We start from the raw sequence: 16,073 nt of genomic DNA on the forward strand, positions 1-16,073 counted from the left end.
ATAATCTCTGAAACGGAACAAATGGAATGGCATGGAAACCATGTGTTTGATGTATTTGATACCATTCCACTGATTCTGCTCCAGTCATTATCACGAGCGTGTCCTCCCCAATTAAGGTTCCCACCAACCTCCCATGACATCCTCCCTTAAACTCTGATTTAATGATACGAGTTGATTCAACTCGTTCTCACACAAAACAATCCAATACAAGACTTACACATCAAAGCTTTTACCTTATTTTCCAGACAAACAAAATACATCAATTCTTCTTTTGAAACACTGTTCATTAGTACAATGTCCTTTTCCCTCTATAAAGTTCCCACTTCAAGACAGCCCACTGCATTGCATACATGCAGTTGAGTGATATTTTTGTTTTTTAAATGTCATACTATTTAGAATCTTATGCCATACCATATAATTTCAGTATTTAAAGCCTTAAAACACACCGAAGAAAAATAAGATCATTATTTTGGTTCATTTTTTACATGTACACTTATCCACCAAACCACTAACTACCGTGATTCCAATGTAAATAACTTAATAAATGTACAATTCTAGCCCAGCTAGATGACAAAAAAAGAAAGAATATATATTTGATATATAATAGTTATGAAATAACTTCTTTCAAATATTTTCTAAAATTCTTTTTCTATGGATAAATATCAAATATATAGTAGCGAATGTTGCACAGTGAGTGGATGATGAGCTACAGAGAAGAGGTTTAGGACAGTCCCTCAGTAGTAGTTCAGTAGAGCCAGGCTCTGGTCAACACTGCCCCCTTGTGGCTGGACATGTCACCCTGAAACTACGGCACCTTGGAAGAGACAAACAGTGCCCTTTGATTAACCCTCCTTTGAAATAATTTAGTTTCTTTTACTTTAAATTAAAATACAAAAAATATTAACATTTTCATTTTATAGACAACCCAAATAAATACAAATAAATGTTCTATAATGCTAAAGCTATTTAAAGCGATACGTAGGATTTATGAAGTAAAAAAGGTCCCTTGTAACTTGATTTTATAATTAGAACAACTGTTTGTAAATCTGTCATTACTTATGAAACTCGTCAAACAAAAATCATCAACACATCTCAGCAAAACAAATGGATGCATGTAAGAGTCATTTCTTTTTAACAAGACAACAATAGGATCCAATTGACAGAGAAAAACAGCTCATATACACACACACACCATGTGACATGGATCGCCAACTACATGTGCCAATACATACAATATATATTATAGGAACAGGTTTCTCTTAACCAAAAGACCCAGACCACTGCTATGTGCTTCAATTCATAACATAATGCCTTATCTAATAGCAGCCATATGGTACAGCTGGCCTGCACACCTGAATGGTTGTTCACAGTGACCAAACCATATGTCAATGGACCAAACACACAGGTTTTGTTTTCACAGTGACGGCTAGGCTACGTATGTCCTTGCAGTAACTAAAGGAGTAAGCAGTAGTGGCATTCTTTACATGTAGTCTACCTATAATCCAAATTAAGGACAATTCGTGTCCATGAACCTGTCTGTCTACAGAGACAAAATATCAATTGAACCTTCAAAAAAACTATTTGGAAAAACAAGGGCCAAAGTAAATCAAAAGTGCAAAGGTTCATATTAAAGCTGATTTGCATGTTAGGTTGGATACTTAGGCTACAGCCTATTGAAGAGACGGACCGTTACGGTACTATTGAAGGGACGGACCGTTACGGTACTATTGAAGGGACCCACCGTTACGGTACTATTGAAGGGACCCACCGTTACGGTACTATTGAAGGGACCCACCGTTACGGTACTATTGAAGGGACCCACCGTTACGGTACTATTGAAGGGACCCACCGTTACGGTACTATTGAAGGGACCCACCGTTACGGTACTATTGAAGGGACGGACCGTTACGGTACTATTGAAGGGACCCACCGCTACGGTACTATTGAAGGGACCCACCGTTGCGGTACTATTGAAGGGACCCACCGTTGCGGTACTATTGAAGGGACCCACCGTTGCGGTACTATTGAAGGGACCCACCGTTGCGGTACTATTGAAGGGACCCACCGTTACGGTACTATTGAAGGGACGGACCGTTACGGTACTATTGAAGGGACCCACCGCTGCGGTACTATTGAAGGGACCCACCGTTGCGGTACTATTGAAGGGACCCACCGTTACGGTACTATTGAAGGGACCCACCGTTACGGTACTATTGAAGGGACCCACCGTTACGGTACTATTGAAGGGACCCACCGTTACGGAACTATTGAAGAGACGGACCGTTACGGTACTATTGAAGGGACCCACCGTTACGGTACTATTGAAGGGACCCACCGTTACGGTACTATTGAAGAGACGGACCGTTACGGTACTATTGAAGGGACCCACCGTTACGGAACTATTGAAGAGACGGACCGTTACGGTACTATTGAAGGGACCCACCGTTACGGTACTATTGAAGGGACGGACCGTTACGGTACTATTGAAGGGACGGACCGTTACGGTACTATTGAAGGGACGGACTGTTACGGTACTATTGAAGGGACGGACCGTTACGGTACTATTGAAGAGACGGACCGTTACGGTACTATTGAAGGGACCCACCGTTACGGTACTATTGAAGGGACCCACCGTTACGGTACTATTGAAGAGACGGACCGTTACGGTACTATTGAAGGGACCCACCGTTACGGTACTATTGAAGGGACGGACCGTTACGGTACTATTGAAGGGACGGACCGTTACGGTACTATTGAAGGGACCCACCGCTACGGTACTATTGAAGGGACCCACCGCTACGGTACTATTGAAGGGACCCACCGTTACGGTACTATTGAAGGGACCCACCGTTACGGTACTATTGAAGGGACCCACCGTTACGGTACTATTGAAGGGACCCACCGTTACGGTACTATTGAAGGGACCGGACCGTTACGGTACTATTGAAGGGACGGACCGTTACGGCACTATTGAAGGGACCCACCGTTACGGTACTATTGAAGGGACCCACCGTTGAAGGGACCCAACGTTACGGTACTATTGAAGGGACCCACCGTTACGGTACTATTGAAGGGACCCACCGCTACGGTACTATTGAAGGGACCCACTGCTACGGTACTATTGAAGGGACCCACCGTTACGGTACTATTGAAGGGACCCACCGTTACGGTACTATTGAAGGGACGGACCGTTACGGTACTATTGAAGGGACGGACCGTTACGGTACTATTGAAGGGACCCACCGTTACGGTACTATTGAAGGGACCCACCGTTACGGTACTATTGAAGGGACCCACTGCTACGGTACTATTGAAGGGACCCACCGTTACGGTACTATTGAAGGGACCCACTGCTACGGTACTATTGAAGGGACCCACCGTTACGGTACTATTGAAGGGACCCACCGTTACGGTACTATTGAAGGGACCCACCGCTACGGTACTATTGAAGGGACCCACCGTTACGGTACTATTGAAGGGACCCACCGTTACGGTACTATTGAAGGGACCCACCGCTACGGTACTATTGAAGGGACCCACCGTTACGGTACTATTGAAGGGACCCACCGTTACGGTACTATTGAAGGGACCCACCGTTACGGTACTATTGAAGGGACCCACCGTTGAAGGGACCCATCTTTCTCTCCTCCTCTGCTTCCTCCTCCATGGCTGTGCTATTACACCGCCCCCCATCCTCTCTTCTCATCCCCTGCTTCTTCTCTTCAGTGGCTGTGCTGTAGTCTATTAATAGATCCAAACAAAAGGCTTGAGGTTTAATGAGGCAGAAGAGAAGCAGGAAGGGAACTCATGCAGACTGAAGTCAGAGATGAGCTTTGTACCGTTTAGCTTCAAGGGAAGGGTTCAGCCTTTTTATTTCATGGAAAGCCATGTTCTTGGGGGTTTGGTGTGTGTGACCACGGTGTTCTCTTGACATATCAAGCTATAAGATATTCTTGGACAGCTTGACATGATGGATAGATATAGAATATATGCATAGTTTCAGCATGAACCAATATATCATATGAAGCCCTTTACCAAAGCCTCTGTCTCTCTCGCTCTCTTTGTAAAGCAACATGTCAAGGTGTGTATCACAAGAGCAGAAAACAAACATGACAGTAAGTGGAAAAAGTTCAAACCACCTGAGAGAGAGAGAGAGAGAGAGAGAGAGAGAGAGAGAGAGAGAGAGAGAGAGAGAGAGAGAGAGAGAGAGAGAGAGAGAGAGAGAGAGAGAGAGAGACAGAGACAGAGACAGAGACAGAGAGACAGAGACAGAGACAGAGAGACAGACAGACAGACAGACAAAACATGATAACCAGTCAACTGTTTACTATAGTCTAAAGCAGTTATACAGACTGTATATACATGTAACTGTCAAAATAAAGGAAACACTTGTATAAACGAGGGATACAAAGAATATTGAAAGCAGGTGCTTCCATACAAGTGTGGTTCCTGAGTTAATTACACAATTAACATCCCATGATGCTTAGGGGTCATGTATAAACATGCCCAGTTGACCATTATTTTGGCTACCATGGCTAGAAGAAGAGATCTCAGTGACTTTGAAACAGTGGTCTAAAAAGGAGCATAGGAGGTTTAAAGTGTGTCACCAGATCTTAACTCAATTGAGCACTTACAGGAGAGTGTGGAGCGGAGCCTGAGACAGAGTTTTCCACCACCATCAACAAAACACAAAATGATGGAATTTCTAGGTGGAAGAATGTCTTCACATCCAACAGTTCCAGACACTTGTAGAATCTATGCCAGGTGCATTGAAGCTGTTCTGGCTCAAACACCCTATTAAAATGCTTTATGTTGGGCGTTTCATTTACTTTGGCAGTTAACTGTATATATGTCTCTAGTCTGAAGCATACACAAGGGCAAGCCATCTAATAGAGAAAAGGCAGAGATTTTTGGTACAGTACTCCTTTGCCTCTTTCCAAGACAAACAATAACTATTCCTCCAGGAGCCGAGACAGAAGAAGCTACAATACACCCATAAAAACAGTAACATCACTAGAGACGGAGCGACAGGTTTTTTGGGGGGAGAAAACCTACTGATATATCCGCCTATATATTGTTTTACGGCAGGGAAATGAACAAGTGATCTTTCTCCAAACTGACTTCTCATAAAGGCCATCCAAAAGAGCCATTGTCAAAGAAATATACTTTACATACTGATGTCTTACATTGTGACAACAATGACACATCATTTGATTGGTCACATGCGTTCAGATCAGCATGAGACCCTGTTTTCTCGTTGGATAAAACCCCCATAAATACATGCTTACATGATCTGATCAACAAACAATTGCATCATGATCTCATTATGAGAGGTTGAAGCACTGAAGTGGCTGTTTGAAATATCTATTGTAGGAATCATCCTGAAACCACATCAACCTGCCATTGCAAACCTTCTGCGATGACTTGAAACTGCCTCTTCAGCTCAAGGGTTCTAGAGCTCAAGGGTTCTAAAGTTCTAGGTTCGAGCATATATACAGTTGAAGTCGGAAGTTTACATACACCTAAGCCAAATACATTTAAACTCAGTTTTTCACAATTCCTGACATTTAATCCTAGTAGACATTCCCTGTCTTAGGTCAGTTAGGATCACCACTTTATTTTAAGAATGGTGAATATTATCAGAATAATAGTAGAGAGAATGATTTATTTCAGCTTTTATTTCTTTTATCACATTCCCAGTGGGTCAGAAGTTTACATACACTCAATTAGTATTTCGTAGCATTGCCTTTAAATTGTTTAACTTGGGTCAAACATTTTGGGTAGCCTTCCACAAGCTTCCCACAATAAGTTGTGTGAATGCTGGCCCATTCCTCCTGACAGAGCTGGTGTAACTGAGTCAGGTTTGTAGGCCTCCTTGCTCGCACACGCTTTTTCAGTTGTGCCCACAAATGTTTTATAGGATTGAGGTCACGGCTTTGTGATGGCCACTCCAATACATTGACTTTGTAGTCCTTAAGCCATTTTGCCACAACTTTGGAAGTATGCTAGGGGTCATTGTCCATTTGGAAGATCCATTTGCTACCAAGCTTTAACTGATGTCTTGAGATGTTGCTTCAATATATTCACGTAATTTTCCCTCCTCATGATGCCATCTATTCTTTTTCCTCCAAACATAATGATGGTCATTATGGCCAAACAGTTCTATTTTTGTTTCATCAGACCAGAGGACATTTCTCCAAAAACTACGATCTTTGTCCCCATGTGCAGTTGCAAACAGTAGTCTGGCTTTTTTTAATGGCGGTTTTGGAGCAGTGGCTTCTTCCTTGCTGAGCGGTCTTTCAGGTTATGTCGATATAGGACTCTTTTTACTGTGGATATAGATACTTTTTTACCTGTTTCCTCCAGCATCTTTACAAGGTCCTTTGCTGTTGTGATGGGATTGATTTGCACTTTTCGCACCAAAGTACATCCATCTCTAGAAGACAGAACGTGTTTCCTTCCTGAGCGGTATGACAGCTGCGTGGTCCCATGGTGTTTTTACTAGCGTACTATTGTTTGTACAGATGAACGTGGTACCTTCAGGCATTTGGAAATGACCCCCTAAAAATCTGAAGTCTTGGCTGATTTCTTTAGATATTCCCATAATGTCAAGCAAAGAGGCACTGAGTTTGAAGGTAGGCCTTGAAATACATCCACAGGTACAACTTCAATCGACTCAAATGATGTCAATTAGCCTATCAGAAGCTTCTAAAGCCATGACATCATTTTCTGGAAATTTCCAAGCTGTTTAAAGGCACAGTCAACTTAGTGTATGTAAACTTCTGACCCACTGGAATTGTGATACAGTGAAATAATCTGTCTGTAAACAATTGTTGGAAAGATTACTTGTGTCATGCACAAAGTAGATGTTCTAACCAACTTACCAAAACTATAGTTTGTTAACAAAAAATTTGTGCAGTGGTTGAAAAACTAGTTTTAATGACTCCAACCTAAGTGTACGTAAACTTCCGACTTCAACTGTATCTATCATAAACAGTTGTGAACCATTAATAAGTTAACATAAAAACAAATCATAAATAATTTCAGTCTGCATTATTGTCATATATAAATACCGCAAAATATATGCTCCACGAGAAGTATGCTCCAACAACAGGTTCCTCCCAATGTGATAAGCTGCAGGATTTGTGGCTGAAAGTAAAATGTCTTTACTAATGCAATACACCACAGTGTAAACAAAAGCAAACAATCAGGACTATGACCTACCTTCCAGACAAACAGGAAGACATGACTGAAACAGAGGTGTGGTTGTAGAGGGGTCTCTCCGCTGTCTGGCTCTGGATATGTAGGGCAGTCCTTTTCATTTACTGTGTGTCTACCGCTAGTGATGATTGAGAGGTGGGTCCTGTTCCTGCTGCATGCTCAGCCTGGAGGCGTGTAGGTACTTGTGGTCCATGCATGTGGCTGATTGTGAACGATTGACTGGGTGCTGCCATGGAGGGAGAGAGAGAGAGATCTACATGCTGTCCATCTGAGTCTCTCTCTCTCTTTCTCTCTCTTTCTCTCTCTCTCGCTCAGTCTCCCTCTCTATCTATCAGTCTCTCGCTCTCAGTCTCTCTCTCTCAGTCTCTCTCTCTCTCTCAGTCTCTCTCTCTCAGTCTCTCTCTCTGTCTCTCTCTCTCAGTCTCTCTCTCTCAGTCTCTCTCTCTCAGTCTCTCTCTCTCAGTCTCTCTCTCTCAGTCTCTCTCTCTCAGTCTCTCTCTCAGTCTCTCTCTCAGTCTGAGAAGTAGAAGGCTGGAGGCGGCGAGCGTTCCGGGGCGGGGTCGTTGTCTGAGCCCATGGAGAGGGGTGTGGTGACAGGGGTGGTGGTGGAGCTGATGGAAGGTTGGGATGGAGGGTCGGCGATACCATCTCCCCCAGTCTTCTCCTGGTGGGACAGGGTGGAGGAGGAGTGGGTGTCCTGGTGGGACAGGGTGGAGGAGGAGTGAGTGTCCTGGTGGGACAGGGTGGAGGAGGAGTGAGTGTCCTGGTGGGACAGGGTGGAGGAGGAGTGGGTGTCCTGGTGGGACAGGGTGGAGGAGGAGTGGGTGTCCTGGTGGGACAGGGTGGAGGAGGAGTGGGTGTCCTGGTGAGACAGGGTGGAGGAGGAGTGGGTGTCCTGGTGAGACAGGGTGGAGGAGGAGTGGGTGTCCTGGTGAGACAGGGTGGAGGAGGAGTGAGTGTCCTGGTGAGACAGGGTGGAGGAGGAGTGGGTGTCCTGGTGAGACAGGGTGGAGGAGAAGAGGGTGTCCTGGTGGGACAGGGAGGAAGAGGAGAAGAGGGTGTCCTGGTGAGACTGGGAAAAGGAAAAGGAGGAGTGGGTGTTGTGGTGAGACAAGCTGGAGGAGGAGGAGGAAGAGGTGGAGAAGGATGAGCGGGTGTCCTGGTGCGACTGGGAGGAGGAGGAGGAGGAGCGGGTGTCCGGGTGGGACTGGGAGGAGGAGGAGGAGGAGCGGGTGCTCTCTCCGGAGCTGCTCCTAGTCTCTGTGCTGGTGCTGGTCTTCTTCAACTTCCTCCTCTTGGCCAGCGGGGCCTTGTCCACCGTCTGCAGACGGAAACCCTCCCGTGTACACTTGTTGAACGCCTAGAGAAGCAGAGCACAACAAACACATTCACATGAATAACAGTAACCTACAACACAATAAACATTCACTAAAAATAGAGTAAAAATACTGAAATAAAAACATGTTTGGATCTTTACCCACCCACACCATCCCCTTTGGAAGAGCTAATGAGAACAACTGAATAGGGGATATTTGATATTCTCAAACTCTTCCTGCAGCATCCTCTAATGCAAACCTGGCCCTCCCTCTCACCATGCCACACTCTCCTGAATGAATGAATAAAGCTCACATTGAAGGTAGCCTTGACGTAGGTGTGTACAGACACGGTGGTGGAAGAACCCAGGATGTCAGGTGTCATCAGAGGGTTGGAGGAGAGCTGGCTGTCGTCTTGGAGCCAGGCGTTGTACCTCAGACCACACATCTTGATCCGCTTGTCAGGGTCCACAGTCAGGAGCTCTATAGGTACCACACAAACGTTGTAGATTAGAAACACAATTAGGCACCTCAACCCCAGTTCTAACTAACCTGATTCGGCTTATCAACCAGTTAATTATAACAATCAGGTGTGCTAGATCAGGGTTAGAATGAAAACCTACAGGACAGTAGCTCTCCAGGAACAGGGTTGGAGAGCCTTGGAGCAGACAGAACCTGTGGTGAACACTGACAGACATAACCTGTGGTGAACACTGACAGACATAACCTGTGGTGAACACTGACAGACAGAACCTGACAGAACGGCATCCCCAGCCGCGCCCTCCGAGCATGCGCAGACCAGCTGGCCGGTGTGTTTACGGACATATTCAATCAATCCCTATACCAGTCTGCTGTTCCCACATGCTTCAAGAGGGCCACCATTGTTCCTGTTCCCAAGAAAGCTAAGGTAACTGAGCTAAACGACTACCGCCCCGTAGCACTCACTTCCGTCATCATGAAGTGCTTTGAGAGACTAGTCAAGGACCATATCACCTCCACCCTACCTGACACCCTAGACCCACTCCAATTTGCTTACCGCCCAAATAGGTCCACAGACGATGCAATCTCAACCACACTGCACACTGCCCTAACCCACCTGGACAAGAGGAATACCTATGTGAGAATGCTGTTCATCGACTACAGCTCGGCATTCAACACCATAGTACCCTCCAAGCTCGTCATCAAGCTCGAGACCCTGGGTCTCGACCCCGCCCTGTGCAACTGGGTACTGGACTTCCTGACGGGCCGCCCCCAGGTGGTGAGGGTAGGCAACAACATCTCCTCCCCGCTGATCCTCAACACGGGGGCCCCACAAGGGTGCGTTCTGAGCCCTCTCCTGTACTCCCTGTTCACCCACGACTGCGTGGCCACGCACGCTCCAACTCAATCATCAAGTTTGCGGACGACACAACAGTGGTAGGCTTGATTACCAACAACGACGAGACGGCCTACAGGGAGGAGGTGAGGGCCCTTGGAGTGTGGTGTCAGGAAAATAACCTCACACTCAACGTCAACAAAACTAAGGAGATGATTGTGGACTTCAGGAAACAGCAGAGGGAACACCCCCTATCCACATCGATGGAACAGTAGTGGAGAGGGTAGCTAGTTTTAAGTTCCTCGGCATACACATCACAGACAAACTGAATTGGTCCACTCACACTGACAGCGTCGTGAAGAAGGCGCAGCAGCGCCTATTCAACCTCAGGAGGCTGAAGAAATTCGGCTTGTCACCAAAAGCACTCACAAACTTCTACAGATGCACAATCGAGAGCATCCTGGCGGGCTGTATCACCGCCTGGTACGGCAACTGCTCCGCCCTCAACCGTAAGGCTCTCCAGAGGGTAGTGAGGACTGCACAACGCATCACCGGGGGCAAACTACCTGCCCTCCAGGACACCTACACCACCCGTTGTTACAGGAAGGCCATAAAGATCATCAAGGACATCAACCACCCGAACCACTGCCTGTTCACCCCGCTATCATCCAGAAGGCGAGGTCAGTACAGGTGCATCAAAGCTGGGACCGAGAGACTGAAAAACAGCTTCTATCTCAAGGCCATCAGACTGTTAAATAGCCACCACTAACATTGAGTGGCTGCTGCCAACACACTGTCATTGACACTGACCCAACTCCAGCCATTTTAATAATGGGAATTGATGGGAAATGATGTAAATATATCACTAGCCACTTTAAACAATGCTACCTTATATAATGTTACTTACCCTACATTATTCATCTCATATACATATGTATATACTGTACTCTACAACATCGACTGCATCCTTATGTAACACATGTATCACTAGCCACTTTAACTATGCCACTTTGTTTACTTTGTCTACACACTCATCTCATATGTATATACTGTACTCGATACCATCTACTGTATGCTGCTCTGTACCATCACTCATTCATATATCCTTATGTACATATTCCTTATCCCCTTACACTGTGTATAAGACTGTAGTTTTGGAATTGTTAGTTAGATTACTTGTTGGTTATCACTGCATTGTCGGAACTAGAAGCACAAGCATTTCGCTACACTCGCATTAACATCTGCTAACCATGTGTATGTGACAAATAAAATTTGATTTGATTTGATTTGATTTGTGGTGAACACTGACAGACAGAACCTGTGGTGAACATGACAGACAGAACCTGTGGTGAACATGACAGACAGAAACTGTGGTGAACATGACAGACAGAACCTGTGGTGAACATGACAGACAGAACCTGTGGTGAACATGACAGACAGAACCTGTGGTGAACATGACAGACAGAACCTGTGGTGAACACTGAGCAGCATCACCTGCACACTAGAGGATCCACAACTCCTACGAGAAAACACCAAATCAAAACTAATACATCAACTCAATCAATAATGCTGTCATTCAAAACTTTTACCAAACTAGGGGTGAAACACAAGAAAAACAAACGTTTAACTGGCCGGACATGCAGAATAATTATTTTAGTTATTCAGTAAATTGAACCATTGAAGCAAGGTGCAACCTTCACCTTGTAGCAAATGTAACAGTATAATTTTAAACCGTCCCCTCGCCCATACCCGGGCGCGAACCAGGGACCTTCTGCACACATCAACAACAGTCACCCTCGAAGCATCGTTACCCATCGCTCCACAAAAGCCGCGGCCCTTGCAGAGCAAGGGGAACTACTACTTCAAGGTCTCAGAGCAAGTAACGTAACCGATTGAAACGCTATTTAGCGCACACCGCTAACTAAGCTAGCCGTTTCACATCCGTTACACAAAGCATGCCTGAAGTTCATATCAAAAGCCCTGATCAGGGTCAACTCGAATTGAAAGGGTAGGAAGCATGACTTTTTACTCACCAATGTATAACAACACAGTGTGGTCAAAGACTTAGTAACTTATTTGATGTCACAATGTGGTTACCTAGAAGTACAAACATAGTTATGCTTTTGGGTTATTACATACTTATTTACTTATTTCTGGATATCTTTGAAACTACCCACAATGCGCTACTTCTCAATGTCATATGGATGATCTGTGTTTACCGAGTTCGAATGCTAACTCGGTAGCTTGCTGAAGCTGGCTAACGTTAGCAGTTAGCCATGCTCGCATGTAATTACATTATGGACAAATTGTTGGCGGTGGCGAACTACAATCCACCAATCACAGGAAGTGTGACGTAAACAAGACGCAGATGGGGCACGTGCGGCCAGACAGAATTTCTTCCCGTGGGCTTAAAACGCTAGCTAACGGACATCTGGAATCAATCTATTTGGGATTTCCCTTCACCATCGGCGGGTGAAGCGCCCGCCTCCCCCTGGCTTTGGTAGCTAATCCAGCCTGCAAGCTTTTATCATCGGATGGACCCCAGCCATCAACCTGTAAGACTGCTCTAATATTATTTGATTACTGGTTAGATGGCGTTATGCATTTCCAAAATTTTGGTTTACTTTAATTTAGCTGTAAGTTAGATGTTGATAGCAACTAGTTGTCTCATGTAGTGCTAATGTAACATTAGCAGGCTAGTAGGGCTAACGTTTGCAGGCTAGTAAGGGCTAGAAACCTTGAAAGTTCATTTGTAAAAATAACTTCATAAAGTATTTCCTTGTAAATTGGCTGAAATTGTAATTGAAATCAGTAGTCATGCAAACAATTTGGTTTAGGCTGAAGTTATACATTTGAAGTTATTTCTGTTGTTTACTTTATAGGGAACAGGCTGGCTTGCCTCCATATTAAATCACCTCATTCTCTGACACGACTTCCTCATTCTTCTTCATTTTGAGTGCTTTTAAGTAATAACTCGATAAATAGAGAAGCGAGGAGTAACTTTGCATTGATACATATCAATAGCTTCCACTTTAACAAATAGCTTCTCCTTTAATAAATAGCTTCTCCTTTAATAAATAGCTTCTCCTTTAATAAATAGCTTCTCCTTTAATAAATAGCTTCCACTTTTAATAAATAGCTTCCACTTTTAATAAATAGCTTCCACTTTTAATAAATAGCTTCTCCTTTAATAAATAGCTTCCCCTTTAATAAATAGCTTCCACTTTAATAAATAGCTTCTCCTTATCAATTTCTCAATTATTGAATTGGAATTTTAGTTAGTTCCTAAATTGACCGACTTCAATTCGAATTGACCCCAACCCTGCCCCTGATGTTCCATTTCCCAGGCTCACCTTGTATGAGGTCTTTGGCCTGCTGTGAGACACTCCGCCAAGCCTCTCCCTCAAAAGAGAAGTCTCCCTGTTTAATCTTCTTCATGATCTCTTCAGCACTGGTGCGGGCCAGACTCTTCCCCTGACACTGGAACGGCACCTGACCCGACAGCATGGTGTACTGAAATATAATAATAATAATAAATATATGATCCAATATAACAATAAATATTATGTTCCGTAATCCTATATGTGGATATTGTGTATACTATGGTATGCATTTTCTCCATGTATGTCTACACATCTTTAAACCGCTAGCTTAGTAAATAATGTACCAGGTGTACTCTCACCTGATCTAAGCCTGATTGAGGTTGGCCTGGTTTAGAATTCCTCATTAAGCAAACAACATTTTTCCATTGCCTGTTTGTCTCTGTGGCTCTGTGACATGTGTGCGTGTCCGCTCCTCGGCTCACTATGCTTCCAGGGTACTATGCCGTACAGAGCCTGGCCTGTCAGGAAGCATCACATCACGGCTCTGTACACACATTCAGCCCAGCCAGCACACTACTATACTGTACCCCCAGGGGGCGACGCAAATAGAGAAGAGAAAAGAGAGAGAGGCTGCACACTCGAGAGGCCAAGCGGAGAAATCGCTCTTCCTCCCCCTCTCTTCCTCAAGCTCAGTCTGATTAATAAAAACAACAACATCTGCTAAGGGATGGGGCTAGAGAAATGAAACCCGTCTCAAATTCATAGACAGCACTTTAAATGTAACGACGGACAGTCCATGACATTCCAGAGATTATTTATCCATCTTTAGACGCTACACATTGTTTACATTAAGAAAACCTCATGTTTTGGGTTATGATAAAAATCGACAATTTAAATGAGCATTGAAAAGCTTCCCAAAAGGCAGACTGTAGCCTAGGCCATTAACCCACTCCACTCTGAGTAGGCCTGCAGCTGGAGTGCAGAGTGCTGATCGTAGTGCTTCATTTACTGATGAATATTAAAGGGTTTCAGTACAGAACAGAGTAGAGCAGAACAGAGTAGAGCAGAACAGAGTAGAGCAGAACAGAGTAGAGCAGAACAGAGTAGAGCAGAACAGAGTAGAGCAGAACAGAGTAGAGCAGAACAGAACACAGCAGAACAGAACACAGTAGAGCAGAGCACCACAGGATAAGAGCATGGTAACTGTACTGAATAAGAGATGGATATCAGACAGGCCCTAACCACATAACACAATACCACAGCATGCAGAGAACACCAGAACAGCTCCACATGTGAATGGCCTGGTCACACAGAATGTTGACTCACAACTGCTGAATCAAGCTGGAATTTCTGTAGCTGTATCGACGTGTCAATCAAATGCCAGATCTACGAGAAGTGCAGCTAATAGGTATAAAGCAGGAGTGTCGAGCTCATTTTGACCACAGGCTGCATTCAGTCTTCACCGAGCTCCAGCAGCCGCACTGAAAATGTGTTACATTTTCTTGCTATCAAAATGTGCAAAACACAGACCTCTGTCCAATTTTCGATGCTCCCTGACTGTCATTTTGGTGTTTTTTAGCGAGCTGGAAAGTGAAGAGACTGTATAAAATGTAAGTCCATTAATATTTCTACAGTTTCAATTTGGTTGTAGTATTTGAAATATAGATTGAGGTAGTTTTCTCCCCCAACACATTGTTTTATAAAAAATGTATTTATTTATATTTTACTCAAACCACCTGCGGCCGGATTAAATAAGCTTGAGTTTGTGTGAAACTCGGTTCCCTAACCTTCTTCTCAAAACGCTCTCATCCTTCTAGATCTATCGGCTGCCTTCGATACTGTGAACCATCAGATCCTCCTCTCCACCCTCTCCGAGTTGGGCATCTCCGGCGCGGCCCACGCTTGGATTGCATCCTACCTGACAGGTCGCTCCTACCAGGTGGCGTGGCGAGAATCTGTCTCCTCACCACGCGCTCTCACCACTGGTGTCCCCCAGGGCTCTGTTCTTGGCCCTCTCCTATTCTCGCTATACACCAAGTCACTTGGCTCTGTCATAACCTCACATGGTCTCTCTTATCATTGCTATGCAGACGACACACAATTAATCTTCTCCTTTCCCCCTTCTGATGACCAGGTGGCGAATCGCATCTCTGCATGTCTGGCAGACATATCAGTGTGGATGACGGATCACCACCTCAAGCTGAACCTCGGCAAGACGGAGCTGCTCTTCCTCCCGGGGAAGGACTGCCCGTTCCATGATCTCGCCATCACGGTTGACAACTCCATTGTGTCCTCCTCCCAGAGCGCCAAGAACCTTGGCGTGATCCTGGACAACACCCTGTCGTTCTCAACCAACATCAAGGCGGTGGCCCGTTCCTGTAGGTTCATGCTCTACAACATCCGCAGAGTACGACCCTGCCTCACACAGGAAGCGGCGCAGGTCCTCATCCAGGCACTTGTCATCTCCCGTCTGGATTACTGCAACTCGCTGTTGGCTGGGCTCCCTGCCTGTGCCATTAAACCCCTTCAACTCATCCAGAACGCCGCAGCCCGTCTGGTGTTCAACCTTCCCAAGTTCTCTCACGTCACCCCGCTCCTCCGCTCTCTCCACTGGCTTCCAGTTGAAGCTCGCATCCGCTACAAGATCATGGTGCTTGCCTACGGAGCTGTGAGGGGAACGGCACCTCAGTACCTCCAGGCTCTGATCAGGCCCTACACCCAAACAAGGGCACTGCGTTCATCCACCTCTGGCCTGCTCGCCTCCCTACCACTGAGGAAGTACAGCTCCCGCTCAGCCCAGTCAAAACTGTTCGCTGCCCTGGCCCCCCAATGGTGGAACAAACTCCCTCACGACGCCAGGACAGCGGAGTCAATCACCACCTTCCGGAGACACCTGAAACC

General features: G+C 45.3%; 1 protein-coding gene across 1 annotated transcript in view; it reads right to left on the reverse strand.

Annotated features, from left to right (window-relative positions):
• Window positions 1-7,732: 7,732 nt before the first annotated feature.
• LOC124046971 (ribosomal protein S6 kinase alpha-5-like) overlaps window positions 7,733-16,073 on the reverse strand; it is a 57,277-nt gene continuing 48,936 nt past the window's right edge. The window contains exons 15-17 of the mRNA XM_046367720.1: window positions 13,203-13,362; window positions 8,851-9,017; window positions 7,733-8,581 (exon numbers count right to left, since the gene is read on the reverse strand). Coding sequence (XP_046223676.1) covers window positions 7,733-8,581; window positions 8,851-9,017; window positions 13,203-13,362 — 1,176 coding nt within the window. The remainder of the gene's footprint in view (window positions 8,582-8,850; window positions 9,018-13,202; window positions 13,363-16,073) is intronic.

The sequence above is a fragment of the Oncorhynchus gorbuscha genome, linkage group LG10 (genome assembly GCF_021184085.1).
Source record: "Oncorhynchus gorbuscha isolate QuinsamMale2020 ecotype Even-year linkage group LG10, OgorEven_v1.0, whole genome shotgun sequence".
Classification (NCBI taxonomy): domain Eukaryota; kingdom Metazoa; phylum Chordata; class Actinopteri; order Salmoniformes; family Salmonidae; genus Oncorhynchus; species Oncorhynchus gorbuscha.